This window comes from Falco punctatus (assembly GCF_963210335.1).
Source record: "Falco punctatus genome assembly, chromosome: 3".
In the NCBI taxonomy this organism is placed as follows: Eukaryota; Metazoa; Chordata; class Aves; order Falconiformes; family Falconidae; genus Falco; species Falco punctatus.
In genome coordinates, this window is record NC_137582.1 from 108,668,521 (window position 1) to 108,692,892 (window position 24,372).

The following is a 24,372-nucleotide window of genomic DNA, read 5'->3' on the forward strand; positions in this document are numbered from 1 at the left end:
CTTCCTCGCTCAGAGGGGCAGGCTGCCCTGCTGCATCCCCTCCCTCAGGCCTGGCCGCAGCCGCCCCTGCCCACAGGCCGGGGAGGGAGCCCAGCGCCCCCCCGGGGCTCCGGAGGCACTTTTGGGGCCCGGCTGTGCCGCCCGCTCGGCAGGGCCGGGAGGTGCGGGGGGCTCCTGGGGGTGCGCCCCGCTTCCCTCGGGCGGGCACGCCTGGTTGCAGTGCCGCGCTCCGGCCGCCAGGGGGCAGCGGCGAGCGGCCACAGGGCGGAGCGGCGCGGCCTGCAGGACTGCCGGCCCATAGAGAGCGGCTTCCGGCGGGCGGGCGCTTTGGCACGCCGGGGGGGCCGCGCTCGGGGCCGTGGGGAGCGGCGGGGCCGCCCCGCTGCGGCCGGAGGTGCCGGTGGGCGCAGGACTCTGCGTCCTCCGCGCTTCGGGCGGGCGCCTGCGGTACCGGCCGCCGCCGCCTGTGGTACCGTTCGCTGCGTTGGCGGCTGCCGGCGCTGCGCTTGCTGTCGATACTCGGAACAAACACGTTTAGATCCAAAATCTAATAAACTTGTAATAATGTTTAATAGATTATAAATATATTGATAAGGAATCACGGCAGCCCAGAGCGACAGAAGGCGATGGCGAGGCCTGTGAGGAGTGCTCAGGGTGCCAGACTGACCTGACACTCGAGTAACGCCACAGGGTGCGCTGTGAAAGAGGGGGGGAGAAACCAGGTGCCTGGATTTATTTCTTTTATTTATTAAAAAAAAGCAGAAATGAAGAAAACCAGGCTGGCTGTCTCCCTTTTTTCCTCCTTTGTAAAACCAAACTGGTGACTGCCCGTGCACCATCGGAGGCCTTGCCTTGCTCGTGGGGGTCAGTGCGGTGCCTTAGCGTGCCTCCCCCCTCGGGAGAGGTGTAGCCTTGGGGGCTGCTCTGGCCTCCGCTTCCCATCTCTCGAATGTGCAATATCTTATGAAAGGGCAACTTGGCCATTCCCTGGGAGGGAGATGCCACTGCTTTTCGTCACAGCCTCAGCTCAGCTCCCACCAGGGCTGCCAGGACCAAGGGCAGCTGGTTTTAGGTCTTTCCTAAGGGCCTTCCCACCACCCTGAGATGGGCTGGGGACGTGGAGATGGGCTGGGCTGTGGCTGTGCAGGGCCCTTTCTACCACCCTGAGATGGGCTGGAGATGGAGAGATGGGCTCGATGTGGAGGCAGGCTGTAATCTTAGCAATAGATTGGAATCCAGTAAGAACTAGAGCCTTTGTCGGCATAAAATATTGCTGAGACTGGAGAAAGTTGCTTAGTGGCTGACTGTTGCCACCCTCTGTTCTGCTGGTATCAGGAAGATTGTTCGGCATGATGTCTGTTGTTACTCCAAAGCCACAACATGCCAGAAATCATTTACAAATTAAAGGACCTGAGCCTGATGGACAGAACTGAGTAAGGCATGTTGGTGCTTGTCCGTCTGTGTGCCTTTGCCGTGTTTCTGGATAAGACTGAAAGTCACAGAGAAACAGTTTGGCAGCCTTTATGCTGTGACTTTTAATGTGTGTGTTGTAACTAGGTGCTGCAAAAAGCAGGAGCAAAATGACATTTTGTAGCTGGTTATATACAGGTGCAGCCTGTGTTTATCTGCCTTCATCTACTGATTCCTTCTTAGTACCTGGAATCCCCAGAAGAGGGAACTGACTGGCCAGCGGTCAGTGCAAGAGATCAATTCTTTTCTGTCTCCTTCCAAATCTTTCTTTCTCACAGCTCTGCAGCAACTGGCCAGAAACCTGCTTACACATCCCATATGGAGACCGAGTTTCAGATGTTGTCTTAGATCAGTTTCTCTCCTCTGTTTGTTGTAGGGTCGAATGTTTTGCCTGCCTGTGTCATGGCCAGTTTCTTAAAGCGGGAGAGACATACATCCCCCAGGATACATCCCCCAGGATCTCTATGGGTGTGACCGCCCTACTCTGCTAACCAGTAGATAACTGAGAGGCCACTGAGGGTTTATTATGTGTCAATAAAGAGTTTAGATTAATGGATTACCAAGCAAATGCTATGTGAAGTCTTTATAAAGCTCCAGCTTTGCATTGGGAGCATAGAACTCTGCTGGGCGGCCTGAGTGCTAAGAAGAAGAAAGTCAGAGAGACCAGAGACAGACAAAGACCCAAACTAGAGAAACTAAAATAACTCTGGTTAGGAAAGGCTATACCTTGCAGCCACTATGAAAGGCTTTCTTTGCTTTACAGTCCTTGCAGTCCTTTTACTGGTACACGGCTCCCAGGCAGTCTACGTTCAGGTGAGTTTTCTGCTTTTTAATTTATTGGAATTACAAGTTCGATAAAGTACTGATACCTGAAGTGTTGTGGCTGCAACAGGAATCTTGAACTAAACTAACAGACCTGAACTTTTGCTTTGCTCTGGCTTGATAACCAACTTCATCTCCCTATGGTTCAGTTTTCTTTCTGTAAAATGCTTCAGGTATTGCTAACGTGCTGCTGCAGTTTAATTAACTTCACCACCCCAATCACTGCTCTGAAATCCCTTGCTGACTGAGGCATTGTGTTTCCAGGGTTTTCTCTTGCACATAACCCCATGCGCTGTGAAGCTGCAAGAACCGAGGACACCTCTAACTTCATAGAATGATGTAAACCAGGTGTGACAAAAGAGAAATTGTCTCGCCTGCTTCTAGGCAGAAAGTTCTTTATGAAAATGATCTCCAAGGTTGTTTGATGGAGCCCACACACATATCACATATTAAAAAAAAAAAAAGCTAAAGAAATGCTTAGCTGGATCCACTGAAATACTAATAGGCAAACAAGCTATTAGAGGAGGCTGTATCAAATGTTCTAAAACAGCACCTATTTTTTAGGTACTACATGCAACATGGAAGCAGTTAAGAAGGTACTTCAGTGCCTCTGTACTTGGGAGTGTGTTGGATCTGGCTGCAGTCATCCTTAGAAACAGTTTGGGAGATTTCAGTTTGGTTGCAATGCAAAAAAAAACTTCCTCAGAGTACCAAGAGAACGAATATTTTTTAAACAATTATTGACTCTCTTTATATATGTGCAGTAGGTTTCCAGGGATAAGGTACTATCTTTGTGCTTTGAAATATACTTTTTCTCCTGTAGATGTCAGAGATATCCAGAGATAGCAGGTTTAAGCTATGCCTTTCTTCCAAGCATTTTTTTAATGCTTAGAGACTCCAGGGGAACAGATAGATAGCTTCCTACTTAATGGAAAAAGTCAGTTTTCCACTTGGAGGCATAAAAAAATAACGATATGAGAATAGCTGTTTCTAGGTCGGGTGTAGAAAATACAGCTCTGGAGTTTTAGCTCCTCTTTATAGTTTGAATGTTATTAAATTAATCATTACATCTGTATTCCCCCACCCCACCCCACCCCCCAATACATGTGCAATGTACTCCGCCTGTGTGTTACACTCTTCGCTTGGACTACTTGAGAACCCTAAGGTCTGACTCTGTGCACACAACTGGGTTATAAATCACAGAACCATTCAGGTTGGAAAAGACCTTTAAGCTCACCAAGTCCACCCGTTACCCCAGCACTGCCAAGCCTACCTCCAAACCACGTCCCTGAGCGCCGCATCCATGTGGTTTTTAGACACCTCCAGGGATGGTGACTCCACCACCCACCTCCCTGGGCAGCCTGTGCCAGGGCTTCACCACCCGTTTGGTGAAGACATTTTCCCTAATATAAAATCTAAACCCCGCTTGGTGCAACTTGAGGCTGAGCTGGCTGTTCAGTGAGCCAGCGGTGCGGCCAAGGAGGCCAGCAGCACCCTGGCTTGTACCTGAAGCAGTGTGGCCAGCAGGACCAGGGCAGTGACCGTCTCCCTGTACTGGGCGGTGGTGAGGCTGCACCTCAGACCCTGGGTTCAGTTTGTTACGTTCTTGTTTTCTGAACTTCTTCCCAAGATATCCCTTCCCTCTCCCATAATATTTCAGAAGTCATTCATTTAACAAAACGTTTTGCGAAGCAGAAGTGAAATTCATGTGAACTTCATATTGTGTTTTTGAAGACTGAGTACTGCTGTCTTAAACTTGCCATCGCAGATCTTGAATGAATATGATGGAAATTGGAGGAAGGTGGTTTATTAGGTGTGGAGTAAAACCAGAAAAACTATGGAGATGGATTGTTCTGGCCTGCACTATTTCTGTGATAAAAATCTCTTAGTTTAGTAACACAGCCTGCACTTTCACCTCGAGGGGAGATGCTGCTCAGACTGAGCTCTCTGTGATACATCTTATCTGAGGTGGTGGTGGGGGTGTTTAATTTTTTTGCTGTTCCTTTGTTGCTTTTTGTCACCAAGACATATGCATTTTGGGGTTTGTTCCTACTTTCTGATTTCTCTGAAACTGTACCTGTGGAAATCCATCCTTTTTTAGTTGTCTGTTTTATGCTTTTGAGGTCTGTGACTGACAGCTGCATTTATACAGGAAAAGTTCCTTTGTCATAGACAATCATAACTGATAAATTACCCTGACTAAAATCATATACTGATTGCACATAGAAAAGATTTTGACTTTAAGTAAATGCGTGTCCAGAGTTTATCTGTTGGGGTCTTTTTAATTCTTTAGCACCAAAATTCTACGATTCTGTAAAAAACAAAAACAGCCCCCCCCCCCCCCCCCCCCGAAAACAAACAACAACAGCAACAAAAAAACCAACAAACCACCCAACGAACCAAAGCAAACTGCCCTCCCTCGCCACCTCACGCTATTTAACACTGGGATCATGAGACTGTGAAACAAGTGGCAATATTTGGTCTCATGCTGTATCAGTCACTTTATTTCTTTGAAGGAGTGGGTGTTCTCAGTACCTGTTGGTCGTTGAACCAGGTTAAACCACATGCTAAAGATGTTGGTCATTAAATCAGGTTAAAACACGTGCTAAAGATCAATTTGAAAATGCTTATTTCTCTTCTGGGCCAAACTCTGATTATCAGCAGACGTTCACAGGCTTTCTGTGCCTAGCTTAGCCGTTGCAACACCTGCAATTTAAGTTTACAACCTCCACAGCGATTCACTTGAAGCTGAGGGAATGACCATGAACTGATGCGCAGGGTCTAGCAATCGGAAAACGTGGAGTAATATTTCCCAGGATACTATCGCAGCCTCCTGAAGCTTTTGGTATCGGCTTTGAGTCAGAAGTGTCATGTTTATGCTGCTAATAACCTGTGTTCCACTGATTGTGTGGACAAGTTTTAATGTAACGGAAATTAATCCCAGTGCCTTGGGGTGAGGGATTTCAGCTCTCGGCACCGTGCGGGGTGAGGGAAGAGCCCCTTTGGCGTGGTTAGAGCTGCCAGCGCTTGAAGTTCTCCACTGCTGTGTTAGAAGAAAGAGTGAACAAAATAAATTCCCCATTTACCCCGTTCAACTCGTTATTTTGTAAGTCTCTGCTACCTTTTACCCCCCCAGTCATCTCTTTTCTAGGCTGAAGATTCCCAGCCTGTATCTTTTGACTCCGGATTTTATGGTGCTGTGTCACGGGAGCGAGAAATGCACTAATCCTGCCTCTGCCCCTTGGGACACAGTGAAGCCCTGATGGGCCAGCTGGATCTCACAGCTGGTCTGGAAGGTCTTTGCCTGGAAGAGCTGCTCCTTTTGCTTTCAGTCAGCACCGATTTTTATCTAGGTTTTGTTTCAAAAACTGTCTTTTCCATATAGTATAGTTTTTAGGAGAGCTTATGGTTGGAATGGCTTTGCCTAAGGACTGGCTTCCTGACACTTTTTTTTTTTTTTCTGGTTTTTCCTACATAGGATGGAGACTTGAAATTCTCCCTTGAGTCTGTGAAGAAGCTAAAGGAGCTGATGGATGAGACCAGACACGCCAATCCTCGCATGGCGGTTTCAAAGACTAGCTATTCTCCATGTGATGAAAAAGATCTCCCTGAGGAGTTCCAACCTGTGTGCAAAAGAGAAGATGCATCCATGGTTTTTGAGAGGCTGAGTATGTAGCTCCTGTTGCATAGTTGCCATTTTTATTGCACTTTTCAACCTTAAACATCCCAATAGCAGCAGGCAAAGAAATGTAATTGCTGTTCTGTGGCTTCTAAAGCAGCTGAGAGAGTCCATGCTGCCTTTCTACTAGCCCTCCTACGAGGGCTGGACTACACCAGCTGTGAGCACCCTGCAGGAGCATCCCTGCTGTGCCCAGCTTAGTTGTAGCCTGTACAGACCAGCCGTGAAAACGCTTCCTCCTAGTAGTTGCACGCTAGCTTACGTGACTTCAAGTGAGAAACCCCATGATCTTCAGCTTACAGAAAAAGCAGGGTCGTATCGCTCGGTTCTAGCTAATTGCAAGTTGTGAGCAGGTCTAATTGCTTCCTCTAATCAGTGTAGAAAAAAGGGGGGTTTCCAGGTAGCCTAGAAGAGGTGTGTGAGATGTAAATGAGGTGAGTCAGCCTTCGGTGTGGTCTGTCTTCAACGTACACATACTGATTCTTGAACTGGCTGCTAGTGTCTCTTTTTTATTTTATTGTGTCGCATTTATCTACTGTCCAACACAGTGGATACTTTAGGAAGAAATACTACCAGTATAATGAATGTTGTGATCCTCCTACAAGCCACATTCCCCCCACCCCCCTTCCCACAAGATGTCCTGTTCTCTTACCTCCCCGGTTCCCATTGCTTCCCCGATGAATTCAGGTTTTATTTCATTCATTAAGCCCATTTTTTTCAAGGACTGTTTTACTTCTACCAGTAATAACTTCAAGGAACATTAAAGCTCATAAAGCAGTAATGGAAAGGGGTCTCCAGATCCCTTCATGTGTGGCCTTGCTCTCCAAGAAATTCTCTTGCCATCTCATTGAAACCCTCTTTTTTTTTTTTTTCTCTCTAACAGACCTGGCTGTCCGAGATGCTGATTTGTGTGAAATCTGCGCCAATGCTGCCTGCGCAGGTTGCTTTTGAATAAAGTTTAAACAATCCAAAGAAGAAAGCATTGAGCTAGGAAGTTTGTGCATTCATATTGCAAAAATCACATACTTTCCCAAATAGATATTTGGACTCCATCTCCACTGCAGTCAGCCCGGAGCTGCTAGCTCAGGGAGAGATCCCGGGGTAGCCCTGAAGTAGCCACCTCAGGTGCCACCAGCAGTGCAGTTCTGGCAACCAGGAGCCTCTAAAAGCTCATCTGCCAGGTTTCAGTTCTGCCCGAGTTGTGTCACACGGGAACGAAAATATCCTGGGCACAATTTAATTTTCCACAATCACATCTAGATTGGAACGTGATGGGTGAAACTGAGCAGCCTCCTGCAGCCTTTATAATATTAAATCTGCCTGTAATTTGGCCTCCCCGACATAAACCGCCCAGCACCACTGGGTTATCGGCTTTTCCAGCCCATGCTCTCCAGCGTGTTGGATAACTTACCTCTCTACCTGCAGGTCTGCACGTGAGATGCGTGTGTTTGTAACAGGACTGCAGCGAGTAACATAGCCAGAAAATTCTTATTCTGTTACTTGTACTGATTGTTGCCAATTTAGGGAATGGACACAGAGGAGCACAGGAATGCTTACTACGTACTTGTATGGAAGCTCCTTTGTGTTGGCAGATATTAATGTTCATTAAGCTTTGTTTAGGAGAAAGGGAAGTCCAAACCACAATGCTGGAATCACTTTGAAATTAAAACATTACTTTATGTATTTATTTATTGGTGTCAAGATTGTGAAGAAAGGATCTGCCCATGTTTATATGCTATATATGAAATAAAAGCTAGTAATAATTTGGGGGCTATTGGTTTATGTTTTTGCTGGGGTTTAGGGCGGGCATTCTTTTGCGATAGCCTGCTTGCCTACTTGGTTTTCTCCTGTATAAGGTCTTTCTCGTCTGGGTCTTCACTGGAATAAAAGGTATCTTGTTAATATTGTCCTGAACTTAAAACCATTTGTGGTCCTTATATGGATCATAGTAGTATAAGACTACATCATAGCTTTTACATTATTTCCTTTTACTTTTAACTGTTGAATTATTATCTCCATTTTGTATATATGGAGCCCTCAACTCAGCAACTGAGTTCTCAAAAGACCATCAATGCTATAAAGTTCAGCACTTACCCCAGGATCTAGGTGCCTAAATCCAGAACTGATGTTAAAAACCAAAAACAACAACAACAAAATTAGGTGTATAAATTCCTGTTTCATTTGACAGAAAAGTTATATGGGTGTAGAATAGAATTCCTCACATCCAGTGTGTTGACTGCTCCAGGACAAAAAGCATCCAGCAGCAAATGCCAAAGAGAGCCGCACACTAAGGCTCTTCCTGCTGCCTTGAAATCGGCACCTCTGGGAAATGGGATTTCCTCACTCAAAACACCACCTGGGCTTATTTTAACCCTAAAGTTCTTTCTCTGCATACAGAAATGCGGCTTATTATTTTCTCTTAAAGCTAACTTGAGACATTACCAAGCCTTAGCACAAGCAGCTTGGAGGGGCTCACACGGAGAGGACAGGTTATGCATTTTGCAAAGAAAACTCGGTGGCAACGTGACAAGAGCCAAAGTCTCCCTGCTGATACACTGCCAGCGTTCATGTGCGATGAGGGGGCTGGCCTGGAGCCCCCCGTGTGTGTTCTTCTGCAAATCCCCTGCCCTTTGGTCTGCAGAGCCCTGCTGTCGGCAGGAGTGCCGCAGACCAATGTGGGTAGAGCATCATCCTGATGCACAGAAAAACAGGGTTCAAAGAGGGTATCAAACCTCTGGTTTGCACTTGCTGGATGAGGTTTCTAGTAATTGGGGATTTTACAGCGGGAGGGTTGTGGCCCTGGGTAGAAAAGCAGCAAACCGAGCAAGCCAAGAGCCCGCAGGCGGGAGCAGCGTTCCAGTCCGTAGCAGGCTGCGGAAAACCCATGAGAGAAACCGCATTTTGAGGACTGCGTTTCCCCACGGGTGGGAACTGGAACGGTGGGCACGGCGTGCTCAGAGCAGAACTGGGCTTCCTCGGGCTGGGCCACCACCAGCCAAGTGGCAGTGGCACCACAGTCTGTGGGGAGCATCCTGCGGGCTCCGTGGGTGCGCAGCGGCCCCGAGCTGACCTGCTGCGGCTCTGCTAAGAGACCTACTAGCCACCGGGGGGGTCTGTGTATTAACCAGTGGGGGGGTGTTGCTTTAATGGAGGAGATTTTTTTGTTTTAAGAAGTAACCCCCATGGCAAATGTTAAAAGTGCTTCTCCGCGCAGGAAAGCTGCGATCTATTCCTCTGGACTCATCAGCATCACCTCCAAGGCCGGCATACTAAATGAGAGGGAGAAGGAAAAACAGATTTCAAAGAAATATCCTCTAGTTTTCATTGCCTTTATTGACAGAGATAAGACAAATTCTTCAGCTAATCACAGCCTTTTCCTCATCAGCAGTGAGCTGCTGGCTCAGCTCGGTTATCTCACCTAATTGCACCTTTCAAGGGGAGAGGGGAGCGCCATCCTAAATTGTAACCTTCAGGGGAATGTCAGGTACCCTGAGACAAACAACCTATTTTCGGTCTGTTTTTCCTCCCACAGCCTCGCCTCAAGGTGTGTTCAAGGGCAAGCAGACGGGGGCTGTTGGCTGACGCATGTGTGCGCAGCCCTGCCGATGCCCAGCCCGCGGGTGTCTGCAAACACTCCGCTTCCCCGGGCAGCTCCACCGCTCATCCTGAGCCTGACGGACCCTCAGGAACATCCTCAGCGGCAGGAGGGGCCGGCCAGGAGCGCGACCTTGCACCCGTGCCTGGGTGAAAGCAGAGAGGCAGCCCAGGGACCAGGCTGGCAGCTCTGTCCATGGGCTTTGAACGTGATTGCTTGGGCTGAAGCCTGGGAAAATAACAAGCGTTATGCAAACGTTTTATTTAAGTTTATTCTAATTTTAAATTTATTCTCATTTTTAAATTTATTCTCATTTAAGTTTATTCTAATTTTGTTGGTCCACATAAATGCTAAACAAATGATTAATTCTGCTTTGGAAAACCATGTTTCGAGGTAAGGGTGTAACGCAACTGCAGCATAAACACACTGACGCCACTTGGGAAAGGTCAGGCAATTACACACTAATTGTCTTTGTTCTTCTCCATTTTCATTTACAATTATCAAGGGACAGAAATGTAAATTTTAGAGCATGAGTGTCTGAGGAGCTTTGTGATCCAGGACCCTGACACTGCAAGGGATTTAAAAAAAACCACCCCCACCCCCCTTGTGTTCTATTTATATGAGAAGTAGAACCACATGTTGTAGAGACTGATGCTGTGAACTGGTTCCGTTATCCTCACCCAATACTAAAGAAATAAATAGACTTGTAACAGCAACAGCCACAACAAAGCCCTACACACCCTTTCAAGGATCGTTGCCATAACCTCATATCAATGTGAAATGTGAGACCTACAACAGAACGAACACAGAAGAATTAAAAATACTCAGTAAGTATTATTAAAAAATACTCAGGTAATGAGTAAGGGAAGCTGTCCCTGGTTAAGGAGTGTCAGATGAATTCAAGACCAGAGTCGGGACTGTTTTCAAATGCTGTCCAGCTTTTTTCCTTCCATAACTGAGTTGAGCGGATCCCCTTCAAAGCAAGTTTATTACACAAATTCAGCCTTGAGTTTTAGTACTTTCTCCCCCCCTAATTTAATAGCTCTTGACTTTCAGAAAATATTGTAGTGGGCACTTCCATGCAAGTGTCCCACAAAGATAGAGAGTGACGAGGCAGGGCTGAGGTCAACCTGGAAGGTCAATGTGCAGGTCAGGTTCAGGTCCAACGATGGTCACCAGGAGCTGCTCCATGACTGCCAGGCAGGTCCCTAATGAAAAGACAGGTCCAAAGTCAGCCTTGGAAATCAGATCGTGGGCTGAGGTCCCTTGGAATGGGTTTTGTGGCCACAGGTGTGGCTGTGCTGGAAACAAAGATCAGGCAGGGAGCCAAGGGCATGGATGGAGACCCCATGAAACCGGTCAGCACCGTTAAAGCCTGCAGGTGCCCTCAGGGCCATGCTACTGTCTTGATCTAAAAGGCTCTTCAACCTTTTCACAGATTCCGGAGGCTGAGCGCTCTCCCACTCGCAGGGGAGAAACAGCTCTTCAACTTCTTCTCACCCTTCCATAGTTCAAGCGTACCTGATTTTTTCGTACAAAAAAGGTCAGCATTGCAAAAAAAATGATTCAAAAGCCCGTTCCTCGCCAAGGGCATCATGCAGCCACTTCTCATACAAATGGCATCATGCAGCTGCTTCTTGTCACATTAAGAAATACTTTAATGCACAAATTACACTTTTTATTTTAATAACAGCACCTGGAGAATGTGACGCCTCAGAGCCACAGTGGAGGGACAGGCTTGGATTACAAGAAATCTCAAGAAAATCCACTCAGCCTTTTGCTTTTGCTCCTCAAATGACTGGAACCTCTTCACAGTCAAGGGCACGCAATGCTACGTTGTGAGCTGGAGAGCTTGTTAATCACCAGTTCTAACATCTCAGATAGCTTGAGGAGGTTCATAACAGTCTTCACCTGCTTGACCAGCTCCTGTATCGAGCATCCATTATGCCACGTGCCTTCCGACCGTTTCCTTCTCAGAAGGTACCTTGTGCTCATCCTCCAGTTATTTATTTGTTGAAGAGCTTGCAAGGGAGATCTGGGACCTGAAGGCAGCCCTGCCTGCTACGGGGAGTCAGAAGCATCTCTACGTTGTCCGTTTTTTCTCATAAAGTCCCATGTTTTCCTAAGAAACAAGTTAGATGGAGCTTTATAACACATCATTCTCTGGGAGAAGTCGAGAATGCCGCTTGCTATCATTTACTGCCTGCGTGTTTCCTTCCTTTCCTGCCTCCTATTTACAATGTCATAAAAGCTACTGAGTTATGATACCAAAAAATTGTCTTGTCTCATTCATTGAGTTTTCTTCTGCATGAATGATAAACAAATGTTCTTCTGAAGATAAAAATAATGATTTACCTTGTCATGACACACGGTATCTTTTCTTTCCAATTGCTTCTGCCTTTCATTCAACTGAGAGAAGTTTCTGGAGTGTTTCTGGCTCCAGTTAGCACTTCTGACACTGAGCCTCACAGGTGAAGCTGACGTTCACCATATCCTTTCCACGGCATTGTAAATGCTTCACATCATTTTGGGTAGTCGTCCAGGCTTGGAGTTATGGAACTATGTTCAGTGCTGAAAGGACCCGCCGTCCAAATACATCTAGGAGCTAAAAATGGGGAACTGGTGAATTGGGAAGAGGACTTTTATGTGGATCATCTTCTGAGCTGCCTGCCTTCACTGAGCAGCCTCTGAAGGCGGCGAGGGGGGCTAGAAAAGGAGCATAGGGATATCAGACAGACCTACCCTTCTCCCAAAACCAGATGTTACATTCCAGCATGTGACAGACTGAAGCTGGAAGCTGAGCAGCCATACCGCAGCTTCATGAACTTAACCAGATGTTACTGGTCCTTACCCAAACCACCCTGGATCTGTTTTGATTGACAAAGAGCAATTTTGGGTGGTTTCTTTTTTTCCCCCCGATTCATCAGTTCCATGCGATTTCCTATACAGGATCAGCAGCAACATCTGTAGTTAAGATTGCATTCATGTTCTCATTACAATAATAATTTTCCAGTGGCTTCTAATCTTATGTAACTTTTACCTTTTCTTTTAAATGCATGCGCTAGGTCTGGGAGAGGGACCAGGTCTACTCGTGCTGTGGTGAGGGATGCGTGGGGACGAGCATGTTGCCCGGAGGATGTGCGCTGCCGGCGCTGGCGAGGGGGCACGCTGCTTTTACAGTGTCCCAAGCTGTATCTGCTTTGGGAAGAGCCCAGGGTGCTGGATGTGAGCAAGCCCAACAGTCACCAACATGAAGTAGAAATTAATACTGAAATGGTCCAGTACAATTTTCTCCTGGGAAGGTTCTCGAGGGACTGTTTGACTACAGAGATTCAGCTGGTGGCTCCCCTGACCACACATTGCCTAAGAAAACCAGCCACTTCTTCTTCTGCATCCAAAAAATGGTGAACCTGGTATTTTAACCTTTGGAAATTTGGACTGCAGGCTGCGCTTTGAGCTAAACATCCTTCCAAACGGTGCGTTGTCAGATATGGACTCTTATATCGGTTTGAGGCGCTTTCTGACCTTTGAAAGCCTCTCCTTGCCTGGGGAACAGAAACTCCCTTTGCTGTGTAAAACATCTTGAGCGCCTCGTATCGCTGAGGTACACAGTGATGTGGTCCCAACGGAAAGAGTTCAGAGGCATCCAGGAAAAACAGGGCAACTCAATGCCGTGTTCCCAGTGGGCAGCATATTAAACAAGAAAATGTTAATTACTTCTCACAAGGTCCCTTCTCAAAACATTCAGCGTGTTTTGTATCCAGACTATTTCCTTTGTCTGTATTAGTATTTTTCCAGGAAGATGCAAGCAAGGTCATGAAGTTGTTGCTAGGTAAACATATAAATTCCTATAACGAGCAAACAGCAATAAAGCAACAATGAAAAGACTTCCTCTTGTGTGGATTCAGAAGAGAGTAAAGCAATAAATCAATGTGAAAAATACTTCTAAATCAGTGTGAAAAATACTTCTAACTGTCCATGCTTTGTTTCGTGTTCTGCTCATTTCACATGCAAGGCCACAATACAGGAGTTTTGCACCATGGACAGCATGGGCTGCATATGGCAATAAACCTGCAATAAAGTGCCAAAGGGGTGGCAGAAGAGCAGAATATAATATTACCCCTTGCTGCTGTCCTGGGCAACATGGAAACTTACTCCAAAGAGCTTCCCTAGTTAGTCCTCACACTATGTTCCTCCTGGTCACCCCTGAGCCCATGGGCAGAGGATGGATGTGATCTTGGGAGGCTGTGGTCTGAAGTTAATGATCGTAATTGTGATTAAGTTCATGATTTTTCTCCTACCTAGCCTTGAGGAATAGGTGACCCGAGGGGGTAAACATAGAAACTACCAGAATGTAAAACCTTTTCCCATGGGAGCTGGGAACCCTGTGCCATTCCTTTTCTCTCACTGAACCAGTGGCTTCTTGTAGAGGAATGAAGGCAGTGGGTTGATGTAGAGGGATGGAGGCGGTAGGTTGATGGGCATTGATAACATGTAGCTGTGGCCATGCCTCGGAGGCAGTGGGTTGATTGACATGGATGATATGCAGCTGTAGCTTGTTCCCACTAAGGAGTTAAATAGCCCTGAGGCTTGTGGGAGCGGGGGTTGGATGGAGGAGGAGTGGTGTGGTCTCACTTTGGGAGGAAGGAGATACGGTATGGACAGTAGAATTGGACTGATGTGCTGCAGCAAGGGGTGCCTGGTGTAAGGCTGCCTGAGTTGGGCTCTGACCACAACAACTGGTGCCCAATGCAGCTGCGACAAGTGGGAGAACCTGTGCCCTGTAACAGATGTGGTGAGAGGTGAGCCCTTGCAACTAATTGATATGGGTGTATTGCAATATTTGTTGTCCATCTTAACTCAAACTGCAACTTTTGGTACCCAGAGTAGATGGGGACTAATTGATAGGGGTGCAGAAGAAGAAAATTCTATGTTAACAATGCTTATAGATACATTTGAAAAAAGTGGCATAAAGTATGATGAGGTGGCAATAAGAACTCTGCTAGGGTGGTGTAAAAGGGAATAATCTGCCCATCATGGTAAAAAATGTCTCCAACATTCAGATATGGCAAAGTGCTGGATTGTTACTTTTGGGGGCTGCCATGAGAGGGGACAAAATTGCTATGTCTTTGACAACATGGAGATTGCTCTTAGATTTACTAGAACAATCAGAAGCGGACAAGGAGACAAAGGCTGCAGCTGAAATAGCCACATCCCCAGTTGCAGAGATGATGCCCAATAAGGTACCTTTGATGCCATCAGATTCTCTGCCACCGCCTGATTCAAACAGTCGGGGCTGGCAGGAGGAGCAGAGCGGTGCCGGGTCAAGTGGGCAGAGCCTGTCCCCTTTGGGGTGGCAGGGAGATCTGCTCATTGTCCTGTTGCCTGACTGTGATCCCGAGCCACCTGTGATAGGTTTATCGGAGGAGCCCTCAGGTCATGTTCAACAACCAGTCCAAATTACAGCATCAGGACCAGATCCTGCCAAATTCTGGAAAAAGATGCGGGAGCAAGCACTCGCGGAAGGGGATATCAATGCCCATCAGCCCACTGCTTCCATTCCTCTACATCAACCATCTTCTCACACTGTTGCTGAGTAAAATACTGAAACTGCAGAAACAAATGGCAGCTCCTCAATGAAGGAATTACAAGAGGTGTGAAGGAATCTAGTAAAGCCAGCAGCAACAGAGGCATTTTGAAAGCTAACAGGCAATGACACCTTTCTAGGTGATGCAATAGGGGTGTCCTGTCACACTTTTGCACGAGCTTTGGCTTCAAGGCCAAGAAGTCATACAGGAAGATTAAAAACGTGTTTCAAAGTCTGCAGCTGATAAATGCAATTTGGAGTTGTCCCCATCTCTTTCTTTACAGCATCACATGTGTACAGGAATGTGCTCCCATCTCCATCTTCCCTTCTTGTGTTTCAGTAATAGGGATTTTGGATAAATCTTGGAACCCAGCATATTCCTTACAGGACCATTTAATGACCCCAGGCAGCTGAGGGAGCAAATTCTCAGGATACCTCTCCCCTTTGCACTGCAGCATGGCTATCCCTGCTGTTCCCAGGCTCTTCTGGATGAAAGAATGGAATTAAACATTTCCTATTAATGTTTAATCACTAATGACAGTACAGACGTCAGCCTGTTGCTGATATCTTTCTCTCCTCCTCATATGAGTTTTACAGACAATCAACTCTTGGCTCAGGGCTCCTGTTAGACAAAAACCTGTTTGATATGATATTTCCCTAATTGCTGTACGTAGTAAGTACGCACAACATCTACCAAGGGGGCAAAGGGCAGAATAAGGCAAGAAATCGTGTAGGAGCACTGTGAACGGACCCTGCAAAGAATCTATCCAGTATTTCCAGGCTGTTTCACACTGCCTGCCTCTCACCCCAGTACAGGCTGGGTCACTGGGGTCCTCCCCACAGTGCTAAACTCTTCTAAAGCCCAGAGTGTTTCCCTGTTTACCAGCACTGCTTGGGAAAAGTTGGTGGAGTTTAATCAGTATTATGATGAAAGGCAGTGAATCAGAAGGACCCATGGTTTAGCTATAAATCACACTTTATTGCCCATGTCACTAAATCAATAGCTGTTACATCAGAACAGTAAGCTCAAAGAACATCTCGGAGGAGAGAAATAGAATTCAAAGGTAAATATATTCACCAGCAGAAATGCCTAGTCATCTGCAGACCAGAGTTCTTTAGAAGAGTAACATAACATGAATATTGGTGCAATCACATTTTAATTATTCTAGCTGATCGCAGATATGCTTTGTCCTTTTTCCCCTGTTATACAATTAGCTTTCTTTAATACATGTTCTTGTGTCTCATTGATGACAAATAAATGTCAGTCAGATGAAATACACCTCCAGCAGGGATTCTGGAGAGTACAAGATAGCAGCTCTGTGTGTGTGTGTTTCCCTGGTCACCTCCATCAGATTTATGTGGAACCCTCATCCAAGTGAATAATGAGCAGTTTTTTCTGCATCGGCTGTTTCCCATGTCTCACCAAGGAGATATCACCTGGGGGCACTTGCATCTCCAAGTTCACTTTCAAACGAAGACATGAGAGTAGACACCAGCACACCTCTGGTTGTGAAGTCTATCGCTTATGGTGGTGTAAGAAAAGGTGCCAGTAGAACAAACTTTGTGTACACTCGATCTTTGGGGATTGCCCCAATACAGCAGGATCCCATCCCATCCCACCTGTGGAACTCTGCAGGGGACTGGATATGCTGGGAAGTTGACCCAGTGACAAATTATTAGTTGCTTTATGTGGAATTAGTTTGCAGGTGCAGCTCACTGAGTAGCTAAAGCACTGAAGAGCGGTAGAAGCGAGAGGGTATACGTGAGGACAGAGTAGCTGCGTGGAGAAAACCCTCTCGGCAACTGCACAGAGTTCTGCCAGACTGCAGCATTCCCGTAACTGCTGCATCCATACTGTCTCTCTTGGACCATTTATCCACGTCAGGTACCTTTTTAACTTGGGATCCCTCACAGAGAAATATTGGACTAGACAGAGATCCCAAGGGATCAAACTTTTGCCTATTTGTGCAGACAAGGAACCGCGCAGGGGCTGTGATGCCCTGTGTGGTGAGCAGAGGCAGCTCTTCAGTTCCACGGGCCACCAAGGTGAGCTGGCGGTGACTGTGCCTGGGAGGGAGGGTGAAGGATGAGGGATGCAGGAAGGAGCGAGAGTCAAGAGTCAAACAGAAGCCATAAAGACACACGTCCACTGTAAATAGTAAAACGGGTGCAATAAGTGTTGCTTGTTTCCTCTGTGCCTCGTTCTGACACTTCAGATCCCGGACACTGTCTTCAGCGCCCGGCTCTCACCACCGCAGCCGTCGTGTTTTGCACCTGGATGAAAGCAGTTGTGCAAATCTGAATGTGCCCCATAAATTATAATCCCCAGCAGAATGACATGGCTGAGATCTTCCATGTTTCCTAAGGTAGCTGCATACCCAGTTTCCGTTAATTTTCATTTAGCCTTCCATGCCTTTTTTCCTTTTTTTTCCCTTTTTTAGTCATGATGGAGCCACTTTTGCTCAAGAAACATTTTATACATTGCTTTGTCTCGTTGAGGATTCAGCTTTGAATTTTATCCTTTATGGGGCTTGTCTGGGAATCTGCTTGTAATTGCAAGAGCTGCGTGAGAATAGACTGAGACTTTTTGTTTAAAACTTTTAAATTATGATCTTGCCTTTCAGATAATATTTTTTTAAACTCCCAGCATCTGCCACACCCTCTGGGCTCCATTCCTTGCCTCTTGCAGGGGCCACGCATGTGACCTGATAGTGGTTTGACTTTGCTCGGCAGAAGTGCTTGTTTGGAAAACGGCAAACATGCCTCTGAGTCACAGTCGAGGTAAAACAATTGTCAGGCAAGGCCAGGCCCTGCAGCAAGGCAAGCATTTATTTTTTTTTTATATGTTCAGCTCAATGTTGTAGTGTTTTACACTAAATATAGTAAAAGTGGAAGGCTGGCCATAATGGTGAGAGAAGGTTGGTTTATGGTGTGCTTGCCCTCCTCCCGATCAGCACGCTCTGTCCTGTCTTCTCATTAAACTCCATTTCTAACTCTTTTTCCTGGTACCTTTTCCAGGTATTGTTTATTCTGTCTGGAAGAAGGTCTGTGTGCCAGCGGCCAAAGTGGCCCTGTGGCTGGGGGAGCTGGTGTGGCAGCAGCCGGAGCCGTGTGGCTATGTGAGCGTGCGACCAGGGGGCAAGCAGCTAGAGAGGCTTGCAAGCCAGGAGTCCCTGAGGGTGAAACACCTGGAGGATTTGGCTGCCAGAGGCACTGGGAGGGTCCAGGCCAACTACTGGAGTGACCATGAGGTCTGGGGGGTTCAACGTGCCCACGCATGGGAGACAAAGATGCGGGAGCAGCTATGGAATGTGATGTGCAGCTGCTGCAAATCCGTCCTTGATCTTGCTGCTGGCTGGACCTGGGGCAGCTTTGCCTCTTGGGGTACCAGGTTCTGTAGCTCCCCACGAGCCCAAACGTAAGGAAAGAGCCGCAGCTGTTAAATCAGTGAGGGACCGGAGTGTCTGTGAGGAGGCACCCAGCATGGGTTTGTGAGTGCAGGGTGTCAGGAGGTAGCTGGGTTTGAAAAGAGACTGGATAAATTAATGCTTAAACACAGTTGTGACAGTGTTTGTTTATTAAGCATCAACATGCTTAGGATTAAATAAAATCCAAAAGATAGGTAGGAATTTATGGCAGGAATAATGTTTGCTTGGCATAAATTAGAGGCAATTGCAGATCCTGTTTCCTGAGCCAGGCTGATGACTCTGAAGGTCAAAACTGGCAAATGACCAGGTACAGCTGGGTACCAAAACACTCTCCTTTGCGGTGAAGGTTTATGGGAGGATGTGGGCGAAGGCTGCTGCACACAGCCAGCTGGTATCCAAGTCATCGGGGCCTTTGTAAAGCTATTTGCTTTCTCTCCCACCAGCCTTTCATCTTCTTAATAAAAACAACAAACCTGTTGCAGTAACACTCTGGCACTCGGGGCTGAGCAATATTAACATTTATTGCCTGATAAAGCTCTGCACGTAACTGACCTCACCTTCCAAACACACACCAGCCCTGTGGCCTGGGTGTACCAGAAGATGCATCCAGAAATGCATGTGGCAGGTCCCCGTGGTCGGCAGCCCACGGAGATCACCCCTCCTCAGGAAGGGGCTGTTCCCCTGCCTGGGTCACACCTCCTCAGGGTCTCTCCAGGACACCAGCCAGGGGCTGTTCAGTAAAACCCAGCAAGCCCCCAGCTAGCACGGTACCACACATGAGCCTGGAGAAAGTAAGACAGGTAAGAAAGTCCATGGGCTGTGCAACAGTATCGCCTGAGGCAAACGATAACTGAAGGAGAGGACTTATACAGCGAGGTTAAAGATCAGCGTGTGGAACCAGATAGATGGGTCTGGCTCTGGAAGGGTGCAGCTGTATGGCTGTGGTTTAATTAATTGTTTAGGGCATTAGGAATTAAAGGGGAGGAATGGAGAGATGCAGGTACCATCAGGCTGCCCCTCTGGAGCTGACGAGGTTGAGCCCATGTGAGAGCAGAATAGTTCCCACGACTACCGACCCACCCGGATTTATAGCGAGCTACAGATCTATTGATGCACCCAGTTTATGGTGAGCTGTGGATTTACATTTTCCTCCCAGAGCAGAAGTGATGCTTTCTGCCATCCCTGGGAGATGCACGTCCAACTAACTTCTAAGGACCAACAAGAAAAGGAAGCTCCACAGCTTCCCCAGTAAAATCCCAAACTTCACTATACCTGTTATTTAAATATTTTGGTTTTGAATTAACCCTCTGCTGCAGTTTAAATCCACTGTTCCCAGTTCTGTTCATGGAAATGATCAGACCAACCTTGGTCTTTTTTACCAACCACCTACAAATGCAATTTTCATCCTCACCCCCCTCTTATCTATTTTCTGCTGATTTTTTCTGTCCTCCTCAGTGGTCTGTCCCCCCAGGGATGCTCGCGGTCCCCTCTGGAGGCATATTGGCTGTCCCGCATCTTCTCTGAAGTGCCTGTGAGGATGTACTGTCTAAGGGAATGGAAAAGGTTAAGGCCCTGGTTCTTCGCATCCCTGGTTTTCCCTACGCAGTGACCTGCCTGATGCCTCCTGCTCCTGCCCTGCTCCACGCATGCTGGTCCTGGTGGCCACGTGCTGTGGACAGGAGCCATCGAGGGGGAGCTGGTGACTCTCCACGTGTTTGGGTGGCGATACAGCATGCTGCAGTGAGGCAGGTGGACGTACCCTTGAGGACCTGCTTGCTTTGCACCTTTGGAGAAGGGCTGGAGAGCTGAAGCAAGGAGCGATGGCTCTGGGGAGGCCAGCAGGAACCTCCCTGTGCCAATCTATTTCAGCTCCCCACCCCCCGGCTTTATCTCTTTCCGTATCCACACGAGGGCAACCTTATCCCATCCTTTGTGGGAAAGGGGCTCAAATCCTCTGCCAAAGGTTCCAGAACCTCCCAGCAGCTCCGTCCTAGCAGAGAGCACAGAGGGAAACATTCCCCTTCGATTAGAAATGTATTCAAAGACAGAACTTAACTCAAAGTTGGAAAGAAAATATGAACAAAAGCTGTTTATTATACTTTTCCTTGCATCAGAAATACACTGACAGCACGTGGGCTTGCCCCGTCATTAGCAGCAAGCAACCAGGAGCTGCAGTCGGTGCCCACGACCAAGGCGAGCCAGGGTCATCTAATAAACCTAACAGGAAAAAAGTCTTGAGGGCTGATAACAGCACGAGGGCTGACAATCACAGGCCTAAAAGTTGGTTTAACTTTTTTCCTTCTGTGCCTCAGATGTTGATATTTCAGCATGGAGCCCCCAGACTGGGTCTCTTTGGTGTAACCGATGCTTCCAAGATATTTTACTTAATGTGTCATACACTGTATGCCAACAGGCTTCCATTTCCCCCTTTTTTATTTGATTTGTATTTGATTTATTTTTATTTGACTGTCCTCTCTCACGCACATTTCAGCCCCAACGGATGAAGTGCAGTACCAGTATACTTGTTTCTGCTGGTGTTATCGTGATGATCAATTCCCATCGGTAATGGAGTTTCTTGCCTTTTGAATTTATTTCTCCATTCCTCCTCTCATCATGGTTAGCGCTTGCTGGTGCTCCACCCTTGCAGTAGTTCTCTGGATACTGCTGTGTGAACCACAAAATCACGTAGGGAAGATGACAGAAGGTCCCCGTGTGCTCCAGCCTCCCAATCCCAGCAAACCCAGCTAAAGCAGGGTGCCCAGACAAGCACTGATTATCCGCAAGGGCACAAATCCTGCCGCCTCTCCCGCCACCTCTCTGCATCCCTCTTCCAGTAACTGACCATGCTCACTGCACACACACAAAACATATTCCTGAAGTAGAGTTGGAATTTTCATCTCCTGGATCGTGCCCGTTGCCTCCGAGCCCAAGCTCCTTTTCTGCGGAGCTTCCCCCCTCGCCAGCCAGCCGCTCAGTATCACGCCATGCCATCAGACGCAGCGCTTTGCTTTTGCTGAATGTCATGAGGTTCCTGCCAGCCCCTTTTCCCAGTCTGTTCCCATCCCTCCAAACTCTTAACTCTAGCCTATTGAATCCCTGACAGCTTTGGAATAATCTGCAAATTTACTGCAAGTGCGTTCTATCCCATCATCCAGATTATTGTAACGGGCATTGGATGGTGTTGGCCTCGATAGTTCCCCTAAGGGACACCCTGGGGACTGGCTGTCAGCTGGATTTTGGACCACTCATCAACACATGGAAAGTCCCATGGGCCAGAATTCTCTGCCTCCCTTAGTCTTTCTGTGCAGTTCAGATACCATTAATGTAGCTCTATTATGTATACTTTATATATATGTATATATATTTAATGGGACACCATGTCAAAGACTTTGCTAAATTTAAGGTATACGATGCCCACTGCTCTATTATGTATACTTTATACATACATATATATATATATATAATGGTACACCATGTCAAAGACTTTGCTAAATTTAAGGTATATGATGCCCACTGCTCTATTATGTATATGTTTTTTATATATATATATAATTAATGGAACACCATGTCAAAGACTTTGCTAAATTTGAGGTATACGATGCCCACTGCTCTATTATGTATATTTTTTATATATATATAAATAATGGGACACGATGTCAAAGACTTTGCTAAATGTAAGGTATACGATGCCCACTGCTCGATTATGTATACTTTATATATATATCTATATACATATATAATGGTACACCATGTCAAAGACTTTGCAAAATTTAAGGTATACAATGCCCACTGCTCTATTATGTCTAATTTTTATATATATATAAATAATGGGACACGATGTCAAAGACTTTGCTAAATGTAAGGTATACGATGCCCGCTACTCCCCCCCAGTCCACAGAACCAGCCACCTCACCACAGGAGGCAACTGGGTGACCCAGGCACGATGTGCCTTCAATAAATCCCTGCTGCCTGTGCCCAGTCACCTTCTTTTCCTTCACGTGGCTGGAAATAGCTTCTATGGGGATTTTTTCCCATGATCTTCCCAGGGAACGAGGTGAAGCTGGCTGGTGTGTAGTTCCCCACATGCCCCTTCTTTTTCTTCTGGAAGATGGGTGAGATGTCTGGTTGTGGTGTTCCCCACCCCCCCCACCCCCCACCCCCCCCCGGAATCAGGAGCCTCCTTCTTCACCATGACCTTTCAGGGATGATAGAAACCAGTCCTGCAATAATGTCAGGCAGCTTGCTGTACACCTTTGGGCACATCCCTTCCCATCCTGTGGACCTGTGTGTGTCCAACAGGCAGAAGAGATCCCTGACAGCATCTCCCGCTGCTGTGGGAAATGCTGTGCTCCCACAGGCTCTGCCAGGAGCGTTTCAGGGTGGACTTCAGCAGGGAAAACTGAGGGAGGCATGAAAACATTGAGTATCTCCACCTTTTCCATGTCCTTTGACACTATGAAATCAATAAAAGAAATCATACACAGGCTCATTTTCTTTTCAGAAGCCAACAAATGATGAAGCACAATGATTTCTGACCTAGAGGAAAGTGTCAGGTTTGCTCAGATCGTCTGAGACCTGAGTACAAAGCATCCCAACTTCAGAGCTGGTTACGTATCCAGAAATTTTACCGTTCTGCTTCCCTGATTCCTCAGCAAGTCCTTCACAGGGATCAAACCTCTTTGCAAGAGAAGGCAGAGTATAAGGGGTAAGCAACCCTGCTGTGCCACAGAGATTTAACACATGATAACTCCCAGCCCCCGTGACAGCAAGTGCACCCCGTAACATCCCATCGCCAGCAAGCAAATGCACTTTTTTATAATAAACCTCACAAAGGTCCAACTGAACAAATCTTTTCAGGTGTAAGCACCGAGCTGAGCAATACATGCTTCTCACCGTGAGCAGCGAACGCAGAGAACTGGCAGAACTCACCTCCTGGGAAAGGATTTCTTCAGCTTCAGTCAAAAGTAAACAGTGTGATGTCTACCTGTGTGAACAAAGTAAGGTCTGGGGGCACGGGGGGTTGATGATTTCCCAGCTGGGGAAGCAGCTCGGGCAGGCAGACCACTGGTTTTAAAGCAGGTGACCTGAACGCTGTTCACAGGGGATCTAGAGCAGCCCTGGAGCATCTGGTTTGATACCCTGACATCCTTAACTGTTCTAATGATTTTTATTACAAAAACTAACGTTGCCCCACTCCGTCACTAGAGCAGCAGGGAGGCTCAGCTCCTCCGTGAGGGAGCGGCAGGCTCAGGGTGCTTTCTGCAGGACACGATTTGTGTGAGAGAGCCTGCAGAGAGAAGGATCTGTGCTGTTGGAGACAGTCTCAAAGCTGTTAAAGAAATGTTTTATCAGGTCTCTGGTTCCAGGGAGAGGATCAGTTCAGTGAGGAACCACCCATCCTGCCTCTGATCCAGAGTCACTTCAGAAGGGTGGAAAACATGCTGAACCCTAGTTTGGGTAGGATAAGAAAGAGAAACACCTCTAGAGGAGGAAGAAAACTTCAGTTGGGCAGTGGTTAGAGCTGAATTTTGCCTCTACTCCCTGGGCTCCTGAGCACGAGGTAGCCATGCCCACCACAGGACCTGGTTTTCTTTATCCTTCCCTTAGTTGCTCTCCTCCGCATTGCAGTGATGCTCTGGCTGCCATCAGATGATCCAGGGGACTTGCTTCCCAAGTATCCTTCATGTCTTCAGGAGTGGCAGATACAAATAAAAATTTGCATTTAGAGATTAAATCTTGAGCTGTGTGGCTATTAATACATTTTAAATAATGGTTCAGGAAGAACAAAGAG

General features: G+C 47.0%; 1 protein-coding gene across 1 annotated transcript; it reads left to right on the plus strand.

Moving 5' to 3' along the window:
- Positions 1-386: 386 nt before the first annotated feature.
- On the plus strand, positions 387-22,706 carry LOC308060699 (guanylin-like). The gene is made up of 3 exons (XM_080379749.1): positions 387-2,283; positions 5,771-5,960; positions 6,855-22,706. Exons 1-3 carry the CDS (start codon positions 2,209-2,211, stop codon positions 6,920-6,922), a joined length of 333 nt encoding a protein of 110 aa, XP_080235875.1. The 5' UTR covers positions 387-2,208; the 3' UTR covers positions 6,923-22,706.
- Positions 22,707-24,372: the final 1,666 nt, after the last annotated feature.

Coding starts and splice junctions, on each gene's coding strand:
- LOC308060699 (XM_080379749.1), top strand. CDS start 2,209: ATGAAAGGCTTTCTTTGCTTTACAGTCCTTGCAGTCCTTTTACTGGTA. Junction 2,284..5,770: donor CCCAGGCAGTCTACGTTCAG/GTGAGTTTTCTG, acceptor TTTCCTACATAG/GATGGAGACTTGAAATTCTC. Junction 5,961..6,854: donor CATGGTTTTTGAGAGGCTGA/GTATGTAGCTCC, acceptor TCTCTCTAACAG/ACCTGGCTGTCCGAGATGCT.